A 21,130-nucleotide genomic window follows, 5' to 3' on the forward strand; every position below is an offset into this window, starting at 1 on the left:
GCGCCCTTTCTTTCTCACCCCCCTCATTGGATCTATCTGTTCCCTACTTGACCTCCTGTCCAGCACCGCTCTTCCTCCTTGCCCCCCCCCGATGCAGTACCTCTCTCCCTCCTTGACCCCCCCCCAATACAGTGCCTCTCTCCCTCCTTGGTCTCCCCCTGATGCAGCGCCTCTCCCTCATTGACTCCGCTGATGCAGTGCCTCTCTCCCTCCTTGTCCCCCCGATGCAGCGCCTCTCTCCCTCCTTGGTCCCCCCCTCGCTGCAGCACCTCTCTCCCTCCTTGGTCTCCCCCTGATGCAGCGCCTCTCTCCCTCCTTGGTCTCCCCATGATGCAGCGCCTCTCCCTCATTGCCCCCGTAGATGCAGTGCCTCGATCCCTCCTTGCCCTCTCCGATGTAGCTCTTCTCTCCCTCCTTGCTCCCCCCTCTTCCTCCTTGCACCCCCCTCCCGATGATGCAGCATCTCTCTCCCTCCTTGTCCCCCTGATGCAGTGCCTCTCTCCCTCCATGGTCTCCTTCCCCGATGCAGCACCTCTCCCTCCTTGCCCTCGCTGATACAAGTCCTCTCTCCCTCCTTGCCCCCATCGATGCAGCACCTCTCTCCCTCCATGTCCCCCCAATGCAGCACCTTTCTCTCTCTCCTTGCCCCACCCCCCGATGCAGCGCCTCGCTCTCTCCTTGGTCACCCCCATTGCAGTGCCTCTCTCTCTCCTTGGTCACCCCCAATGCAGCACCTCTCCCTCCTTGCCCCTGCCAATGTAGCACCTCTCTCCCTCCTGGTCCCCCCAAAGCAGCATCTCTCTCCCTCTTTGCCCCTGATGCAGCACCTCTCTCTCTCTCTCTCCTTCCTTGCCCCCCTCCGATGCAGCACCTCTCCCCCTCTTTGGCCCCCCGCCCTCCTGCAATTCTGTACCTCTCTTTCCTGGCAGTGTCAGCAATAGCAGGCTGCTTTAACCAATCCCAGGGGGTCTTCTTTCAGCCATGTCCCACCCTTTCTGAAGTGAATTCCTGTTTCCTTGAGGGTGGGACATGGGCAAAGGAAGGTCCTTGGGATTGACTGTTGAGGTGGGGAAATACCCAAAGGAATTGTTAGTTGTTTGGAAACATCTGGGAGACGAAAAGCAGTGGTGAAAATTAAAAGGACATATTTTAAGGGCCACAGCCCTTTTTGTTATGAAAGTGAATACAAGTAAGAGAAAAAAAGGCTACTTTGGTTCTCAAAACTAGTAGCTGAAAAGTTAAGGGAAAAGAGGTTTGCCTTCTTAAAATACAACAGATCTCCAAAAGAGGAAGCAGGAAATAATATCTGAAAAAGGTAAGAGAACCTGGTAACATGGTAACATAGTAAATGACGGCAGAAAAAGACCTGAACGGTCCATCCAGTCTGCCCAACAAGATAAACTCATTTTACATGGTATGTGATACTTTATATGTATACCTGAGTTTGATTTGTCCTTGCTTTTCTCAGGGCACAGACTGTTAAAGTAGTCGGGACAGCTAAGATGCAAACTGAAGAAAAAAGTAACCAAGAAGATAATGGGAGCACAGGACATTTTCTAGATATGTTAGTGATAGGAGGAAGTGCTAAGGCGGCATTGTGAGGCTCCACTGTGAAGGGAAGGCGAAATTGCTTAACAAATATTTCTATTCTGTGTTCAAATATAAATGAAAGAGAGAGAGTCCAAAGCATAGAAAGCCAAGTCAACCAAAAGAAGCACAAAGGGCCTCCAAGCATAGGTTGGCATTCAAAGTTTACTGAAGGACCCAACACGGGCCAAGTGATCAGCAGAACTGTGTCAGGTTATCAACGTAATTGTTAAAATCAGGATATTGCCTTCTGTTCCTTCAAAAATCAGTGGGTAATACCAACACCTACAAAGATTAAAACGACGTAGTCAATTGGCCTAGCAAGACAGACTAACGACTTGACATTTTAGACTTGCCAACGTTTTCTACTTAGTTGTGAAACTGGCTACATTGTTTTATCCTTCTATGTGTTTGTATTACCCAGTGATTTCTGAAGGAACAGAGGACAATATCCCGATTGTAACAAGCTAACCACTCCTGAAGCAGGTGTTCTGCCAAAATACAGCCCGTGTCGGGTCCTTTAATAAACTTTGGATGCCAGCCTTTTCTTGGAGGTTCTTTGTGGTTTTTTTTGCTCAACTATGTTCAAATGTATCGGGAAGCATGTGAGGGATGCCTATGACCACCCAGGAATATAGGATCCTCCTACAGATTAACATCTCTCATGGCCCATTCGAGAGTTACCCAGAGATCAAACTTTACAAAATAAGAGTCAGCAGCTTCTCTCTCCCACACAACCTTCTCACTGAGGAGGCATTAACCCTTTCTGAGGAGGAACTCCTTTCTGTCTGCTGAACTAGCCATCTCCTCCTCCTCTTGGCCCAGTCAGTGGACTAAACTAGCACCCCAAACACAACCTGTGGTTCCTTTCAGGCAAGGACACAGATTAGGGCTTGGAAGGGCTCAAAGCAAAACTTGAAGGTACTGATGAACAGGTCACTCAAGATTTTTTCTGTTATAAATTAATCTCAGGCTGTAAACGTTTTTCATGCATCACAACTTAATCTGGCCTTACAGACACTCTGGGAAGCTGCACTTGTGTAGAGGAGCAGAGAGTCAGTTCTGTAGGCTGTTTCCACTATTGTTCCCCTATTGGGAGGGAGTGGGAAGGAGAGAGGACCTCAGACATGGATGCAAGACCACCTGCTGAAATCGTAACTCGGTAGAGAACTGGAGCTGCGCGGGGTCTGCCATGCCTGAGAGTAGATATGTAGCTTTCATGAACTTTCCCATTTCTCTCACAAAGGCCCTGATGCTCAAAAGAACAGACGGGCGCTAGAGGCCATGAGTGCCATACTAGTGCCTGCATTTACCCTCTCAGAATGTTCAGAGGGGTCTAGCGCGGGAAACAACAATCATGCCAGGCATTAGCATGCAAATGTAGTCAAGCTCATGTAAATGAGGCCATTTTATATTCCTCCCCAATGCTCAGAAAAGAGCCCTCTCCTACAAGAACCTTCTCCTACAAGAGCACGCAACTCTGGAACGCACTGCCACGCGGCCTGAGAGCAGTCTATGAGTTGACAGACTTCCGCAAACGATTGAAGACCTATCTCTTTGACAAAACATACCGCAAGGATCAAAACATATAAATCCCATATACATCATAACAATGCCTCAAGATATTACCCCACGTACTCCACGTCCCCGTACTCTCTCCCATTCAATATCTACCCACAGATAAAAACTGTCTACCCCATCGTTCACTTGCTATTATTCGATCAGCGTAGTAATTCCCCTACACCATATCCTTTAGTTTCTACGCCCCAAAGGCGACTGATCTGACTCTGTCTTCCTTAACTATTCACAATGTAACCCATAATCGTAATGTAAGAAACTGTATTTCCATCATTTACAATGTATTGTAAGCCACACTGAGCCCGCAAATAGGTGGGAAAATGTGGGATACAAATGCAGTTAAATAAATAAATAAAACTGCCTTACCGCTGCAAAAGCCAGGTCGGAACAGGCATTAGGGTGTTGGAAGAGGGGATTTCTCAAGGTTCTCATGCTTCTCTCATGAATTGTTCTGCAAATTCTGCTGGTTTTGATTGCTTTTTGGAAGCAGAAGGAAGCCCGTGCAAGCCCTTAAGCGGCTGGTTGTGAGAAACAGCAGACCCATGCGAAAGCACACATTGGCGTCTGCTTCCTGTGTCTGAATTTAAAATGGCCATGCTAAAAAGAAAATTAAAAACGCCCAGTGACAGCACAGAAACAGACACCAATGTGTGCTTCACGTTCAGGTTTTACCAGGCGTATGCACACAGGAGATGAGCTTACCGCAAAACTCTTCTGCTCATGTGCAAAGCACAATCCTCTCACAGAACTCCCTAATGCTCAAAGCTATGAGCGCACCTATATCTGTATCTCACTAGAGTTGAGCATTAGGGCGTTGTTCTGCACTGTTCTGGTGGTATTTTTACGATGCTATTCAGAACAGCGCTGAAGTTTTGAGCATCGGGGCCAGAGAGAGAAAGAGAGAGAAATAAGGAGCTCAGCATGTTTTATTTATTTATTTTATATTTATTTGTTACATTTGTATCCCACATTTTCCCACCTATTTGCAGGCTCAATGTGGCTTACATAGTACCGGAGAGACTTTGAAGTCTCCGGTGAACAAATACAAGGTAATGTTGTGAAAGGATAGAGTTCATGTAGCACTGTCACATTAGGGAGTCGTACAATGGAAGAGTTGAGTAACGTCCATTACGTACTTGAGTTTTGTTGTGTAGCAGAGTTCAGGCATTTAGTTGGGTCGGTAGGGTATGCCTTTTGGAACAGGTTAGTCTTTAGTGATTTCCGGAAGTTTAGGTAGTTGTACGTCGTTTTACAACACACAGGCCACAGCTGAATCTGGGGAACCTCTCTAACTTTGCTTTTGGCTGGGAGCTAAACCTCCACAGATTCCGCCCACCCACTCGGCTCTACGAATAACACACCAGTAAAGGAGGGGAGATCCTCTACTCCCCTCCACCAAGGCCTACATTCAGAAGTGCATCCTGAAAATTACCGCTCTGCTGCCAGTCTGAACACACGGCCTCTGGATAGTCGAAGAAAGGAAATCATCCTTTCCTCAGGATGGTATGGGTGTATTCTCCCACCTGTTTCTGCTGGAACAAACACTGCAGAGTTCTTCTGATATCTTGAGGTTAGGAAGCAACTTCCCATCTAATTAAACCACTTTCAGGGGAAGGAGGAAAATAGCAGTGGGGAAAGGGGAGAGGGGAGAACAACTCGGACTGCTCAACTATCACGAGTATCATTTAAAGTTGCTTTATGCTTTTTGGGGTTTTGGTTTTTTTTTAGCTTAAAACCTCAAGTGACCTACTCAGTGTTGCTACCGCTATGGCTTTTTCCAATAGATCTACTGTTGACCCATTTATGTTTCTACCTGCTTCAAAAGGGAATCTACTGGTTTTCCTTAAATGTTGTGTTTTCCCTACATTTTTTGGGTGCTGGTAAATGGAATCCGCTTGGAGGAAAGGACGGTGAGCAGTGGAGTTCCTCAGGGGTCAGTGCTGGGGCCTATTTTGTTTAATATATTTGTGGGAGATATTGCTGAAGGGTTGGGAGGAAAGGTTTGCCTTTTTGTGGATGACACGAAAATAGCCAATGGATTTGGAAGGAGTAGAAATGATAAGTGATCTCTGAATGTTAGAAGAATGGTCAAGGGTCTGGCAGTTAAAATTTAATTACACTGCCACAGGGGAATTTTTACTTTACCCGGAGTGCAAATATACTCAATATATAATGCTTTAAAGCACTCCTTGCAAACATATATTCTGTTTAACAATTTTTTATTTTATTTTTTATGTGTACTCACACCCAATAATAAACAGTTTATTGCAGAACTCCTTTCATGCGTCCAGCACACGTTCACAATCATTCAAATTTCCACCTTACTCCCTTTCAATCATATCATTCAATACTAAACCAACATTGTTGCCTGTCAACTGTTACACATATAGTCTGTCCAAGATCTTAAATGCTCTCATCTGAGTCAATTAAACGCATAAAAAGCCTCGCAAGACTCTATGCATAGTCTCTCAAAGATACAAAGTTGACCGTATCCTCTGTGCAACAGTGTTCCAAAAGAGGCCGTTACGGCTAACAAAATGAAGGGTAATTGGGTGAAAGTACTATAACTTCCTTTCCCCAATAAAATGGCTGTTCATCACCAAACAATGCTGCTTTGGATGGAATGAAAGCTACTGGAATAACCATTCAAGTTCATTCACTATCTCTTCCTTAGCGCTTACTGGTCCTCAATGCGAGACCGCATTTCAGTATAACCTTCTTCAGGGGAACCAATCATACACTCTGTGAATAAACATATAACAACTTCTAACATACACATATATTTTACCAAATAAACTTATCATTGTTAATCCCTCTTTACATTACTCTAGGCTGCTTACCATCAGGATTGCTATCCCCGACCGGGTTACCGGATGTTACATCAGAACGTTATGCCGTGCTAAACCATGCACGGTTTAAATATCCCTACAGACTCTGCCCCTTACACGATGTCATATGATATTACAGCCACTCAACCTCAAGATTTAAACCCCGAGGGGCTACAGTATTCCACTGGACAATATACCGTTGTTCTAAATTTAATAGTTGAGTGGTGACATCTCCTCCCTGTTGTGGAGGTGTAATTTGTATTAATGCCAAACATCTGAGATCATCAATATTGTGATTTTGACTTATCCAATGGGACACAACCGAGGGTTGTCTTTTTTTGATTCCTCAGATTACTAATATGTTCTGCCAACCTATTTTTCAATTTCCTTTTAGTATGGACAATGTAGTACTTCAAACAGGAACATATAATACAGTATACCTTTTTGTATGTTTAAGAGCTGGAACCTTTTCAGGGCCTCAGATGCTGGGCAGCATCATACTGTAAGTTTAAAATGTCCTATTTTTTTTCTACTTATTTTTTGGGCAGCAGTCTGTGTTTCTCCTGAAACCTTGGTGGTGACAGTGGGTGTGAGTGAGCTTTTGCAGAAGGAGTACCCTCTTCCTAGTCTTTCCATTTTGGCAGTGTGTATTTTACAAAAGGCCCAGCCTTGTGCTTTTATTTTATATTTAAAGCTAATTAAACCTGTGCATAAAACACATTTTACTTGGAAGGCACAATTATGAGTAAACCCATTATTCTACTCAATGTTTACGCTCCAAATGATCCTGGTTTTTCCCATTCATTAATTTCTAGAAACATTTCCTACTCTTCAAATACAGGAGATTTTAATTTTCCATTAGATCCATTTATCGGTAGAACATCAAATTGTCACCCTACGAAACTGAAATCCAGACAGACCCCTTTTCACCTGCCGTTGGCAGGAACATGGCTGGTCTGATCTCTTGCAACTTTTACACCTAGTGGACAAAGAATATTCCTTCTACTCCTCTCCACATCTTACATATTCCAGGTTAGACTATTTCTTTGGTGCTAAGGACATTGTTCCCCTCCTCAAATCTACCAAGATTCATGATATTAATGTGTCAGATCACGCAGCTGTGTCAAGCGTCCTGAACTGGTCTCCTGAGACTTCATCTCATCACTCTTGGAGATTGAATCCCACACTTCTGTCTGATAACAACTTTATAGATCATATCAAGGCTGTATCGGAAGACTTTTTGCATCGTAATAGTACCTCAGACTTGCAATACTGTACTATCTGAGAATCATATACAGCTTGGTTAATGGGGGTGGAGGAAAGGGGGGGGGAACTGTAAAAAAAATTGTACAACTGTAAGATTGTATAATAGTTTGAGTTTCTTTGCTGACATTCTGTATTTGTGTTTTTCCTTGGAAACTATACCTGCTAACTCTTTTTTTTTTTGTTACATTTGTACCCCGCGCTTTCCCACTCATGGCAGGCTCAATGCAGCTTACATATTGTATACAGGTACTTATTTGTACCTGGGGCAATGGAGGGTTAAGTGACTTGCCCAGAGTCACAAGGAGCTGCCTGTGCCTGAAGTGGGAATCGAACTCAGTTCCTTAGTTCCCCAGGACCAAAGTCCACCACTCTAACCACTAGGCCACTCCTACACTCTTGTTATCATCTCTCTATATAAAACGCACCACCAACGTTCTGAAGCCTCACTTTTCCAACGTTCTAAATGTGAGGCGCCAGAGATCAATTTTTCATCCATGACTGTCTGCCCCGCCCACACGTCAAACGTGATGACCTCGTGGGCGGAGCAATGACACTCACAGACCGTGCAGCACGTCTGATTGGCTGAGTTGGGTGAAGCCAAGGATGACGTCGCCAGCACAGCTGCTCCACAAAAAAACAAGGAAAGGGGGAGGAGTACGCGTGTTTCCCTACTCCTCCCCCTGCCTAGGAATTCATGCAACTCAGCACCCCCCCTTCCGATACAAACACTAAACAAAACTCCCCCCCCCAATGCATCGGCACCTTTTTTTGCCCGCCCCGCGCCCCCCCCCCCCCCCCGCGACACTCCGGCCAAGTCCTGCACTTAGTTTTTTTTTTTAACACTCACAACGCGCGAACGATGCAGCCGGCAGCGATTGAAAGAGGCTGTCTGGGCTGGCAGGCGTCTGCGTCGGAGCTTCCCTCACACTCTGCGAGTCCCGCGAAACAGGAAGTTGTAACAACGAAGGCGGGACTCGCAGAGGGTGAGGGAAGCTCCGACGCAGACGCCAGCCCAGACAGCCTCTTTCAATCGCTGCCGGCTGCATCGTTCGCACGTTCTGAGTCTTAAAAAAAAAAAACTAAGTGCAGGACTCGCCCGGAGTGTCGCGGGGAGGGGGGGAGGATTGGGGAGAGAAAGAGGGAAACCAACAGAGGGAAGGATTGGGGAGAGAGGGAAACCAACAGCGGGAAGGATTGGGGAAAGAGGGAAACCAACAGAGGGAAGGATTGGGGAGAGAGAGAAAGAGGGAAACCAACAGAGGGAAGGATTGGGGAGAGAGGGAAAGAGGGAAACCAACAGAGGGAAGGATTGGGGAAAGAGGGAAACCAACAGAGGGAAGGATTGGGGAGAGAGAGAAAGAGGGAAAACAACAGAGGGAAGGATTGGGGAGAGAGAGAAAGAGGGAAAACAACAGAGGGAAGGATTGGGGAGCGAGAGAAAGAGGGAAACCAACAGAGAGAAGGATTGGGGAGAGAGAGAAAGAGGGAAACCAACAGAGGGAAGGATTGGGGAGAGAGAGAAGAGGGAAACCAACAGAGGGAAGGATTGGGGAGAGAGAGAAAGAGGGAAACCAACAGAGGGAAGGATTGGGGAGAGAGAGAAAGAGGGAAAACAACAGAGGGAAGGATTGGAGAGAGAGAGAAAGAGGGAAACCAACAGAGGGAAGGATTGGGGAGCGAGAGAAAGAGGGAAAACAACAGGGAAGGATTGGGGAGAGAGAGAAAGAGGGAAAACAACAGAGGGAAGGATTGGGGAGAGAGAGAGAGGGAAAACAACAGAGGGAAGGATTGGGGAGAGAGAGAAAAAGGGAAAACAACAGAGGGAAGGATTGGGGAGAGAGGGAAAACAGAGGGAAGGATTGGGGAGAGAGAGGGGAAAACAGATGGAAGGATGGGGGAGGAGAGGGAAAAACAGATGGAAGGATGGGGAGAGAGAGAAAGAGGGAAACCAACAGAGGGAAGGATTGGGGAGAGAGAGGGGAAAACAGATGGAAGGATGGGGAGAGAGGGAAAAACAGATGGAAGGATGGGGAGGAGAGAGGGAAAAACAGATGGAAGGATTGGGGAGAGAGGGGAAAAACAGATGGAAGGATGGGGAAAGAGAGAGGGAAAACAGATGGAAGGATTGGGGAGAGAGGGGAAAAACAGATGGAAGGATGGGGAGAGAGAGAAAGAGGGAAACCAACAGAGGGAAGGATTGGGGAGAGAGAGGGGAAAACAGATGGAAGGATGGGGAGAGAGGGAAAACAGATGGAAGGATTGGGCAGAGAGGGGAAAAAACAGAGGGAAGGATTGGGGAGAGAGAGAAAGAGGGAAACCAACAGAGGGAAGGATTGGGGAGAGAGAGAGAAAGAGGGAAAACAACAGAGGGAAGGATTGGGGAGCGAGAGAAAGAGGGAAACCAACAGAGAGAAGGATTGGGGAGAGAGAGAAAGAGGGAAACCAACAGAGGGAAGGATTGGGGAGAGAGAGAAAGAGGGAAAACAACAGAGGGAAGGATTGGGGAGAGAGGGAAAGAGGAAAACAAACAGAGGGAAGGATTGGGGAGAGAGGGAAAGAGGGAAACCAACAGAGGGAAGGATTGGGGAGAGAGGGAAACCAACAGAGGGAAGGATTGGGGAGAGAGGGAAAGAGGGAAACCAACAGAGGGAAGGATTGGGGAGAGAGAGGGAAACCAACAGAGGGAAGGATTGGGGAGAGAGGGGAAAAACAGATGGAAGGATTGGGGAGAGAGGGGAAAAACAGATGGAAGGATGGGGAGAGAGAGGGAAAACAGATGGAAGGATGGGGAGAGAGGGGAAAAACAGATGGAAGGATGGGGAGAGAGAGGGAAAACACAGATGGAAGGATTGGGGAGAGAGGAAAAAACATGGAAGGATGGGGAGAGAGAGGGAAAACAGATGGAAGGATGGGGAGAGAGAGGGGGAAAAACAGATGGAAGGATGGGGAGAGAGAGGGAAAACGGAAGGATGGGGAGAGAAAGAGGGAAGACGCTGGATGGAAGAATGCAGAAAGAAATAGGGGAGACACTGGAAGGATGGAGAGAGAAAGCAGAGCTGCTGGAAGGAAAAGGGGAATAGAGAAAGACTGGAGAATAAGAGGAAGGGGCATGGGGAGAACAAGGGTGAGGAAAAGATGAAAAGCCACAGGTAGATGAAGGAAATTAAAGAATGGATAGTAAAAATGAATTAAATCTGGGCAGAGAGAGAGCCTGAAAAATATTGAAGAAAGCAAAGAAAAACGAGACAAAAATGACAAATGGAACAGAAGACTTAAGCGAAAACAAAGGAAAGCAGAATCACAGACTGGGACCAATATGCAAAGAAAAACAGTCACCAGACAACAAAGGTAGAAAAAAATCATTTTATTTTCATTTTAGTGTTTGTAATATGTCCAATTTGAGAATTTACATTGGCTGTCTTATTTTGCACTGGGTATACTGGAGCTGTAAGAGCTTACAGAGATTATTTATCATGAAAAAAAAAAAACACGTTATTTTTTTCTCCTATAGTACTATAATATCTCTCTATATAAAACGCACCTCCAACGTTCTAATGAAGCCTCTGTTAGCCAACATTCTAAGTGAAGGGGGTGAGATCGCATTGTGTCTGCCCCGCCCACGCGTCAAACGTGATGACGTCGAGGGCGGAGCAATAACACTCAACCAATCGCATCGCTCGGCAGCGAAGCGTCAGGGAAGGAGGCGGTGCTCTCGACGTCTAGCCTTACCTTCGCTGTGTTCCGCCTTCTTCTGACGTCAAGGATGACGTCAAAAGAAGGCGGAACACAGCGAAGGGAAACCTAGACGTCGGGAGCACCGCCTCCTTCCCTGACGCTTCGCTGCCGGAACCGCCACGGAGGTAAATTTAAAAACAAGAAAAAAAAAAAAACATGTTGGGGGGAGAGAAGAGGGTGGCCACTAAAGTACAACAATGGCAGCGGGAGGGCAGGGGAAAAACGACAGCATGGATGCGAAGGGGGGGGGGGGGGAGAAGAGGGCGGGCCAGGCTGGGACATGGGAGAGAGAGTAGCATGGATGCGAGGGGGGGTCATGGAAGGGAGAGAGGGGACTTGCTCGAAAAGGATGAATGCAGGCGGCAGGGGACAGAGGAGCATGGATGGCCATGGATTGGGAGGGGAGGGCTCAGGGAGAGAGGGGAATTGCTGGAAAGGGATGAATGGAGGAGGCAGGGGACAGAGGAGCATGGATGGGCATGGATTTGGAGGGCAGGGCTCAGGGAGAGAGGGCAATTGCTGGAAAGGGATAAATGCAGGGGACAGATGGGCATGGATGGATATGGATTGCAGGGCAGGCCTCAAGGAGAGAGGGGAATTGCTGGATAGGGATGAATGGAGGGGCCAGGTGACAAAGGAGCATGGATGGCCATGGATTGGAAGGGCAGGACTCAGGAAGAGGGGAATTGCTGGATAGGGATGAATGGAGGGCACAGATGGGCATGGATGCATATGGATTGCAGGGCAGGCCTCAGGCAGAGAGGGGAATTGCTGGATAGGGATGAATGGAGGGGCCAGGTGACAGAGGAGCATGGATTGGAAGGGCAGGACTCAGGAAGAGGGGAATTGCTGGATAGGGATGAATGGAGGGCACAGATGGGCATGGATGGATATGGATTGCAGGGCAGGCCTCAGGCAGAGAGGGGAATTGCTGGATAGGGATGAATGGAGGGGCCAGGTGACAGAGGAGCATGGATTGGAAGGGCAGGACTCAGGGAGAGGGGAATTGCTGGATAGGGATGAATGGAGGGGACAGATGGGCATGGATGGATATGGATTGCAGGACAGGCCTCAGGGACAGATGGGAATTGCTGGATAGGGATGAATGGAGGGGGCAGGTGACAGAGGAACATGGATGGGCATGGATTGGGAGGGCAGGGCTCAGGGAGAGAGGGGAATTGCTGGAAAAGGATGAATGGAGGGGGCAGGGCACAGATGGGCATGGATTGGGAGGGCAGGGCTCACACTCTCTCTCTCATATACAATGTCTTTCTGACTCTCACTCTCACACACTCTATCTCACACTGTATCACATTCACTCTCTATGTGCCACACACTCACTCACACTCTCGCTTGGTCTCATACACTCACTCTCACAGAGAATCTGTGTCTCACACACACTCTCTCTCTCGCCCACACACACACACTCTCTCTCACACTGTGTCTCACATACACACTTGCACACACTCTCATTCTCACACACACACTCTGTCACAAACACACTCACACCCACACTCACTCTCTCTCTCACACACTCACACTTTCACTCTGACTCTCAAACAGTCACTCTCACATACACTCTCCCAAACATACACACTCCGAGGAAAACCTTGCTAGCGCCCGTTTCATTTGTGTCAGAAACGGGCCTTTTTTACTAGTTTTTCAATAAAAAAAGATTTAAACATGAAGCTTGGTTAAGGGGCATGTCAATAAGCTACAGTGCTTTCAGAAGAAGAGACAAAGTCTGGAACTAACAACTCTGGAAAAAGAAATCCACGAATTAGAGTCTGCTTTATTCCAGAAACACGATGCCAAATCCTTCTTCCAATTATATAAACTCAAATTTAAATATAATCACATTTTTAGTCAAATAGCAACTGCCATACATTTCAAGCAGAGCACCTAACAAAACTGGTAAACTTCTACTACTACTTATTTCTGTAGCGCTACTAGATGTATGCAGCGCTGTACACTTGAACATGAAGAGACAATCCCTGCTTGACAGAGCTTACAATCCAATTAGGACAGACAACCAGGACAAATAAGAAATAAGGGAATTACTAAGATGGGAATAACATATGGGTACTGAACAAGTGAGTAAAGGTTAGGAGTTAAAAGCAGCATCAAAAAGGTGGGCTTTTAGCCTAGATTTGATGACAGCCAGAGATGGAGCTTGACGTACCAGCTCAGGAAGTCTATTCCAGGCATATTTATTTATTTATTTGCAGCATTTGTATCCCCCATTTTCCCCACACATTAGCAGGCTCAATGTGGCTTACAAGTCACCGTATTTGGGAGCTCCAATACGGTCAATGTTAAACAAATACAAATAGAATCAAGGTAAGGGAAGGTAGGGGTAAATGGGAACAATAAATGACAAAGATATAAGAAATAACATTGTCTTTTAAATCAGTGCAGAGTTGAGGTTGCTAATCAGAAACAGCAGGGTAGGCCTTACAAAACAGATAGGTCTTCAAAGTTCGCCTGAATTGTAGATGGTCATGTATCGTTTTCACTGCTTTTGGTAATGCATTCCACATTTGCGTACTTAAATAGGTGAAATTGGACGCTTAGGTTGTCTTATATTTAAGGCCAATGCAATTAGGATAGTGAAGATTCATATAGGTACGAGATGAGCTGATACTATTCCTGGCTGGTAGATCAATTAGGCCAATCATATAACCAGGGGCAACACCATAGAGTATCTTGTGAACTAGATATATGCATATGGTGCAGCAAGATAAAAGGAACGGAGTATGGAGTTAGCGGTGGAGAAGGGCGCAAACTTCTGGCTAACTGTCTTAAAGGAAGAAGAATTAAAGAACAAATCTTCGGAATTAAGACTTCCTCTGGCTCTCTATTGACTTCATCTTCTGATATCTTAAATGCCTTCAAGACTTTCTACTCCAATTTATATTCTGAAGAATCCACTGCCTCAGATGACGCTATTAATATGTTTTTACAATCAGTGAACCTTCCTCGTTTCTACTCTCCTGCTATCCCTTGGCGAAGACATTAAACCGGAAGAAATACTCTTGGCTATCAAATCACCTAGCCCTGATGGATTATCAGCAGAATTTTTTAAAGTCTTTTACTCCATTACTTGTACCTAAATTGAACTTTTATTTTCAAGATCTCATATCTAACAATTCTTATTTGGGCCGCTTCTTAGAAGCTACTGTTGTTGTCCTACTAAAACCTAATCGCAACCCACAACTGGTTTAGAATTACCACCCTATTTCCTTGTTAAATTTAGACTACAAGATTTTTGCTAAATTACTGGTCACTAGGCTGGAACAAGTAACAGCTTCTCTCATACATCCAAACCAAGCTGGTTTGGGCCAGACAACACTAGAATTTTTTGCCATCATCTCCACTTCGCCCGATCTAGGTCAGATCCTATCATGGCAGTTGCCATAGATGCAGAGAAGGCCTTCGATCAGGTGGAATGGAGATATATGTTTTGTGTCACTTTGGGTTCCCTGACACTTTTATTCAAAAGATTCGCCTTCTATGTTCCTCCCCCTCAGCAAACATTTTTGCAAATGGAGAGCTGTCGGACTCCTATATATTACTTGTAGGAACCTGACAGGGCTGTCCCATCTCTCCATTATTATTTAATCTAGCCTTGGAGCCCCTTCTAGCCAAAATTCAGACAAGATCCGTATTACTGGTATTCAATTTAAGCACTTGAGTTTAAATTATCAGCTTATGCTGATGACATCTTATTATACCTATCTAATCCTCAATAGTCATTATCTACCCTCATTCAAATAGTCGCAATCTATTCTTTCATCTCTGGTTATAAAGTAAATTGGGATAAGACTGAAATTATGTCACTTAATGATCTTTGTATCCCATTTACCATTCCCAATTACCCATTTAAATGGGCTACTTCCCCTACTAAATACCTGGGTGTCTATTTTGAAAGAGAACGTACCTCCTCAGCGACGATCAACATGGATAAAGTTATAGATAAGGTAAATCATGCCCTAGCCCCTTGGTCACCACTCCACCTCTCAAGGTGGGGCCGTCTGGCAGAAACCCAAACTGTGGCAACACTCTATACTACGAATCCCAGGGCAAGCAGTTGCTTCCCATGTCTGTCAATAGCAGATTATGGACTTTTCCTCCAGGAATTTGTCCAAACCTTTTTAAAACCCAGATACACTAACCGCTGTTACCACATCCTCCGGCAAAGAGTTCTACTGGAGGATTCTGCATAAATTGTGTCAAATTGAATATCCTAGAGAGATAGTGATTTTATATTTCAAGATAATGACTGGACCTCCTTTTGGAATATTACTTTCAATGCATCTAGATCTACAAATGGTACTTAATCTATGTTTCTTCTAATGCATAGAGCTATTTGGACCCCTGTCAGATCCCACCTATTTAATCCTTCCCTATCAAACAAGTGATGGTCTTGTGAAAAAGACTTAGAGGGGCATAATCGAACCCAAGTTTTCCTGAGGACGTCCTCGCAGAATGTATATGATAGTGACGCGGAGGGGCATTTTCAAAAGGGACGTCCAAGTTTCGATTTGGACGTCCTTGCATAACGTCCCAACCAGGGGCAGGGAAACCAGTATTATTGAAACAAGATGGGCGGCCATCTTTCATTTTGATAATACAGTCAGGGACACCCAATTCTCAACATTTAGGTCGACCTTAGAGATGGTCATCCCCGGTTTTCAGTGATAAAGGAAACCGAGGACGCCCATCTCAGAAACGGACCAAATCCAAGCCATTTGGTTGTGGGAGGAGCCAGCATTCGCATTCGTAGTGCACTGGTCCCCCTCATATGCCAGGACACCAACCGGGCACCCTAGGGGGCACTGCAGTGGACTTCAGAAAAAGCTCCCAAGTGCATAGATCCCTTGTGGAGGAGTAGCCTAGTGGTTAGTGCAGTGGACTTTGATCCTGGGGAACTGAGTTCGATTCCCACTGCAGCTCCTTGTGACTCTGGGCAAGTCACTTAACCCTCCATTGCCCCTGGTACAAAAATAAGTATCTGAATATATGTAAACCGCTTTGAATGTAGTTGCAAAAACCTCAGAAAGGTGGTATATCAAGTCCCATTTCCCTTACCTTGTGTGCTGAGCCCCCCAACCCACTCCCCACAACTGTACACCACTACCATAGCCCTTAGAGATGAAGGGGGGCACCTACATGTGGGTACAGTGGGTTAGTAGTGGGTTTTGGAGGGCTCACATTTTACACCACAAATGTAACAGGTGGGGGGGGGGGGGGGGGATGGGCCTCGGTCCGCCTGCCTGAAGTGCACTGCAGTACCCACTAAAACTGTTCCAGGGACCTGCATACTGCTGTCATGGAGCTGGGTATGATATTTGAGGCTGGCATAGAAGCTGGAAAAAATATTTTAACTTTTTTTTAGGGTGGGAGGGGGTTAGTGACCACTGGGGGAGTAAGGGGAGGTCATCCCCAATTCCCTCCGGTGGTCATCTGGTCATTTAGCGCACATTTTTGTGGCTTGATCGTAACAAAAAAAAGGACCAAGTAAAGTCATCCAAGTGTTCGTCAGGGACACCCTTCTTTTTTTCCATTATTGGCCGAGGATGCCCATGTGTTAAGCACGCCCCAGTCCCGCCTTCGCTATGCTTCCGACACGCCCCCAGGAACTTTGGTCGTCCCCACGACAGAAAGCAGTTGGGGACGCCCAAAATCGGCTTTCGATTATGCCGATTTGGGCGAACCTGTTTGAAGGATGCCCTTCTTCCGATTTGTGTCAAAAGATGGGCGCCCTTCTCTTTTGAAAATAAGCCTGTTAGGTTCCCTGACACATATGTTTGTGCAGCACTGCATACGCCTTGTAGTGCTATAGAAATGCTAAATAGTAGTAGTAAATTTTTTATTTGAATATGCTCACCTTCAGACGTACTGGACCTCAATCTGGGATATCATTAATAGAATCCTTCCTATAAAGTGTGATTTACCACTATCACCGATCCTCTTCAACCTCATAATGACTCCACTAGCCAAGACCCTATCCACCCAAGGCCTCAATCCATTTATCTATGTTGATGACGTTACATTATACATCCCATACAAACATGATCTGGCGGAAATCACCAACGAAATCAAGCTAAGCCTAAACATCATGAACTCATAGACAAATGCATTCTAACTAAAACTCAATACAGAAAAAACACACTGTCTCATCCCAATACAATACATACAAACCCACAAACATTAACACCCCAGGATGCACTCTCCCTGTCTCAGACAGCCTGAAAATTCTCGGAGTAACAATCGACCGTAACCTATCACTAGAGACCCAAGCGAAATCCACCGTAAAGAAAATGTTTCTCTCAATGTGGAAACTCAAACGCATAAAACTATTCTTCCTAAGGGAAATATTTTGTAGCCTGGTACAGTTCATGGTACTAAGCCACGCAGATTACTGTAATGGAATCTATGAGGGATGCAAGGATCAAATCATAAAGAAACTTCAGACCGCCCAAAACTCAGCAGCCAGGCTTATATTTGGAAAAACACGTTTTGACAGCGCCAAACCACTCAAAGAAAAATTGCCCTGGTTATCATTCAACGAACGCATCACTTTCAAAATCTGCATGACTGTTCATAAAATTGTTTATGGCGAGGCACCGGGATACATGACAGACCTCATCGACCTGCCAACCAGAAACACTACAAAATCTGCACGATCATACCTAAACCTCCACTACCCAAGCAACAAAGGACTCAAATACAAATCCACCTATGCAACCAGTTTTTTCTACCTAAGCGCACAACTATGGAACGCATTGCCAAAAGCAATAAAAACTACGCTCGACCACCTAAATTTTCGGAAAGCACTAAAGATAGACCTGTTCAGAAGAGAATACCCCACCGACCCAACATAAAAATACCTGGAGGCATATTTTCAAAGCACTTTGGGAGGCTAAGTTCCATAGGTTTCTATGGAACTTTGGGAAGCTAAGTGCTTTGAAAATGAGCCTCCTGGTCACTTGCGACACAATGTAACCAAAGCCCGAAACGGACATTACCTGACTCTTCTTCCCCCTTTCCCCCCTCTAAGTTCCCCCCAACTGTTCCTACCATACATGTACCTCATTCTACTACAATATCACTTTGTATTCATTCATACTATGTATCTGTTCAGACCATAATCGGCTAACGCCGTTAACGGTTATATGTAAGCCACATTGAGCCTGCAAAAGGTGGGAAAATGTGGGATACAAATGTAACAAATAAATACATAAATAAATGTACAGCTTAACGATGTCATATTGAAATTTCTTTGTTTTCAAGATTTGTTAACACACTCTGAATGCTTATTACTGGATTCCTTGTTATCTCTTACTTTAAAAATTGTTCTAAAATCATGGAAGAATGTATCTACTATTCATTCAATATTCACTACCTATCATTTTTAAGCATATCTAGCTAAGAAATCCAATAAGATACATAAATTCTTTGTCCAGTATCTGACTATATCATATGTGTAATGTGTATCACAATGTCAAGGCTTTCAGTTTGCTGATCTACACTGCTATTTCTTGTTCTCTTTTGTATTTTGCAAAATCTTTGAATAAAGAAACTTAGAATTAAAAAACAAAACAAAACACATACATCTATATACAAAGGATATTCAGGTTTCCTTACTGTCCTTGAAACATCTGGAATCAGCATCTCTTCAGGCTCCAAGCTCCACCTCTGAGGTGGCTGCACAAAGCCTCTGAAACACACACAAGAAGCAGGTAGCAATGCCAGAATGAGGCTTGGACAGCATTAAGATGTGCTGGAGGTTTATTCATCCAACCTCCTTGATTCAAAACGATGTGTATTCCATTCTCCTCCCTGTGCGTTCCAATCCTCATTTTCATGCTCCAGTAGCCTCTCAGAGCTTTGCAAGCCTATTCTGGTGCTCCAGTAGTCTGTGTTCCAAGCCTCATTTTCATGCTCCAGTAGCCTTTCTCAGTGTATTCCAAGTCTCACTTTGGCTTCACCATTTCTTCTTTCTATATGTTTCAGAGGCTTTGTGCAGTAACAGCTGAAGTGGTGTTTGGCAAGATGCTAGTTCCAGACGTTTCAAGAACAGTAATAAGACCTAGATTTTATTTGTGTACAGATTTGTATTATGCACAAGTTTACTTGGCTTTAAGTTTGTCTGTACCTCTGTTGTATGCGGTGCAGGTGGACAGATAGCTCCAGAGTCACACAAAATCCTGATTGAACGCAATAGAAAAACCCCCAACTCCCAAAAAGAGCTACACCAAGGTCATAATTCAACCACAAATGTAGAAACCCAAAGCTGACAGACTGCTTAAAATAAAACAACTTAACCATTGTGAGTACAGTGGGTCTCCATTCCTTACTGCAGTGGTTCCCGCATGCCCACAGTACTACTACTACTACTACTTAACATTTCTAGAGCGCTACTAGGGTTACGCAGCGCTATACAGTTTAACAAAGAAGGACAGTCCCTGCTCAAACAAACACCACACAGCACTGGGTTCCTCTATTACCCAAAAAATCCCAAGTCATTTGTCTTTTTTTTTTTTTTACATTATAGTAACAAAGTAGATGACAGCAGAAAAAGACCTGCACGGTCCATCTAGTCTGCCCAACAATTTAAACTCATATGTGCTACTTCATGTGTGCTACTTCATGTGTATACCTGACCTTGATTTGTTTCTGCCATTTTCAGGGCACAGACCGTAGAGGTCTGCCCAGAACAAGGCCCACCTCCCCCCACCGGCTCTGCCACCCAATCTCGGCTAAGTATTAAATTTTCAAAGAATTATAAATCATAGAGAAATCATTGAACATAACAGGGAACAGTAAATTCAAAACAGCAGCAACACATTAAGTACAGCAGAAATAAAGGAGAAAGTGCATAAACTGGAAACATCAAGATGATCTGTCAACAATGTTCAGGTACTTAGTTAATGCAGACCATTTTTCAGGAACCTTAGAGGAAAAAGTAGGTTTTTTAGCAATGTACAGTTCAAATTTGTATGTAGACTAAATTTGATTCCACCAGTGATCATTTCTAAAGCGCTACTAGACGTACGCAGCGCTGTACACTTGAACATGAAGAGACAGCCCCTGCTCAACGGAGCTTACAATCTAATTAGGACAGACAAACAGGACAAATAAGAGATAACGGAATTACTATGAATGATAAAACATGGGTACTGAAAGCCCACCTCTTTAACATTGCTTTTGACTCGTAACCACTTGTAACCACTTGCCTCCACCTACCCTCCTCTCTTCCTTCCCGTTCACATTAATTGATTTGATTTGCTTACTTTATTTATTTTTTGTCTATTAGATTGTAAGCTCTTTGATTTGGGCATGCCTAACACTTGGACGTCCTTGACCCATAATCGAAAAAAAGGAGGACGTCCCTGACGAACACTTGGACGTTTTCACCCAGACCTGTTTTTCTTACGACTAAGGCACAAAAAGGTGCCCGAAATGATCAGATGACCACCGGAGAAAATCGGGGATAACCTCCCGTTACTCCCCCAGTGGTCACTAACCCCCTCCCACCCTCAAAAAACATCTTTAAAAATATTTCGTGCCAGCCTCAGATGTCATATTCGGGTCCATGACAGCAGTATGCAGGTCCCTGGAGCAGTTTTAGTGGGTGAGTGCACTTCAGACAGGCGGACCCAGCACCACCCCCCACCTGTTACATTTGTGGAGGAAACAGCGAGCCCTCCAAAACCCACCACAAACCCAATGTACCCACATCTAGGTGCCCCCCCCTTCACCCGTAAGGGCTATGTTAGTGGTGTACAGTTGTGGGTAGTGGGTTTTGGGGGACAGCACACAAGATAAGGGAGCTATGTACCTGGGAGCAATTTATGAAGTCCACTGCAGTGCCCCCTAGGGTGCCCGGTTGGGGTCCTGGCATGTCAGGGGGACCTGTGCACTACAAATGCTGGCTCCTCCCATGACCAAATGGCTTGCATTTGGTCGTTCCGGAGATGGACGTCTTTGGTTTCGAAAATCGCCAAAAGTCAGAAACGTCCATGTCTAGGGACGTCCAAATCTAGGGACAGAGAAATTTAAGGATTTGGATGTCCCTGACATTATTTTCGAAATGAAAGATGGACACCCATTTTGTTTTGAAATTACGG

At 45.2% G+C, this 21,130-nt stretch overlaps 1 protein-coding gene across 2 annotated transcripts in view; it reads right to left on the reverse strand.

Annotated features, from left to right (window-relative positions):
• Positions 1 to 18,752, reverse strand: part of LOC115463447 (gastrula zinc finger protein XlCGF26.1-like) — a 34,371-nt gene extending 15,619 nt beyond the window's left edge. The window contains exon 1 of one of the 2 annotated variants that reach the window (XM_030193960.1): positions 18,645 to 18,752. In XM_030193960.1, the coding sequence (XP_030049820.1) occupies positions 18,645 to 18,671 (27 nt within the window). In that variant the 5' untranslated portion in view covers positions 18,672 to 18,752. Of the gene's footprint in view, positions 1 to 18,611 lie in introns of both variants that reach the window. The other variant, XM_030193951.1, reaches the window with a different exon arrangement.
• Between the last annotated feature and the right edge of the window lie 2,378 nt (positions 18,753 to 21,130).

Source organism: Microcaecilia unicolor, chromosome 1 (assembly GCF_901765095.1).
Source record: "Microcaecilia unicolor chromosome 1, aMicUni1.1, whole genome shotgun sequence".
NCBI classification, from domain to species: Eukaryota; Metazoa; Chordata; class Amphibia; order Gymnophiona; family Siphonopidae; genus Microcaecilia; species Microcaecilia unicolor.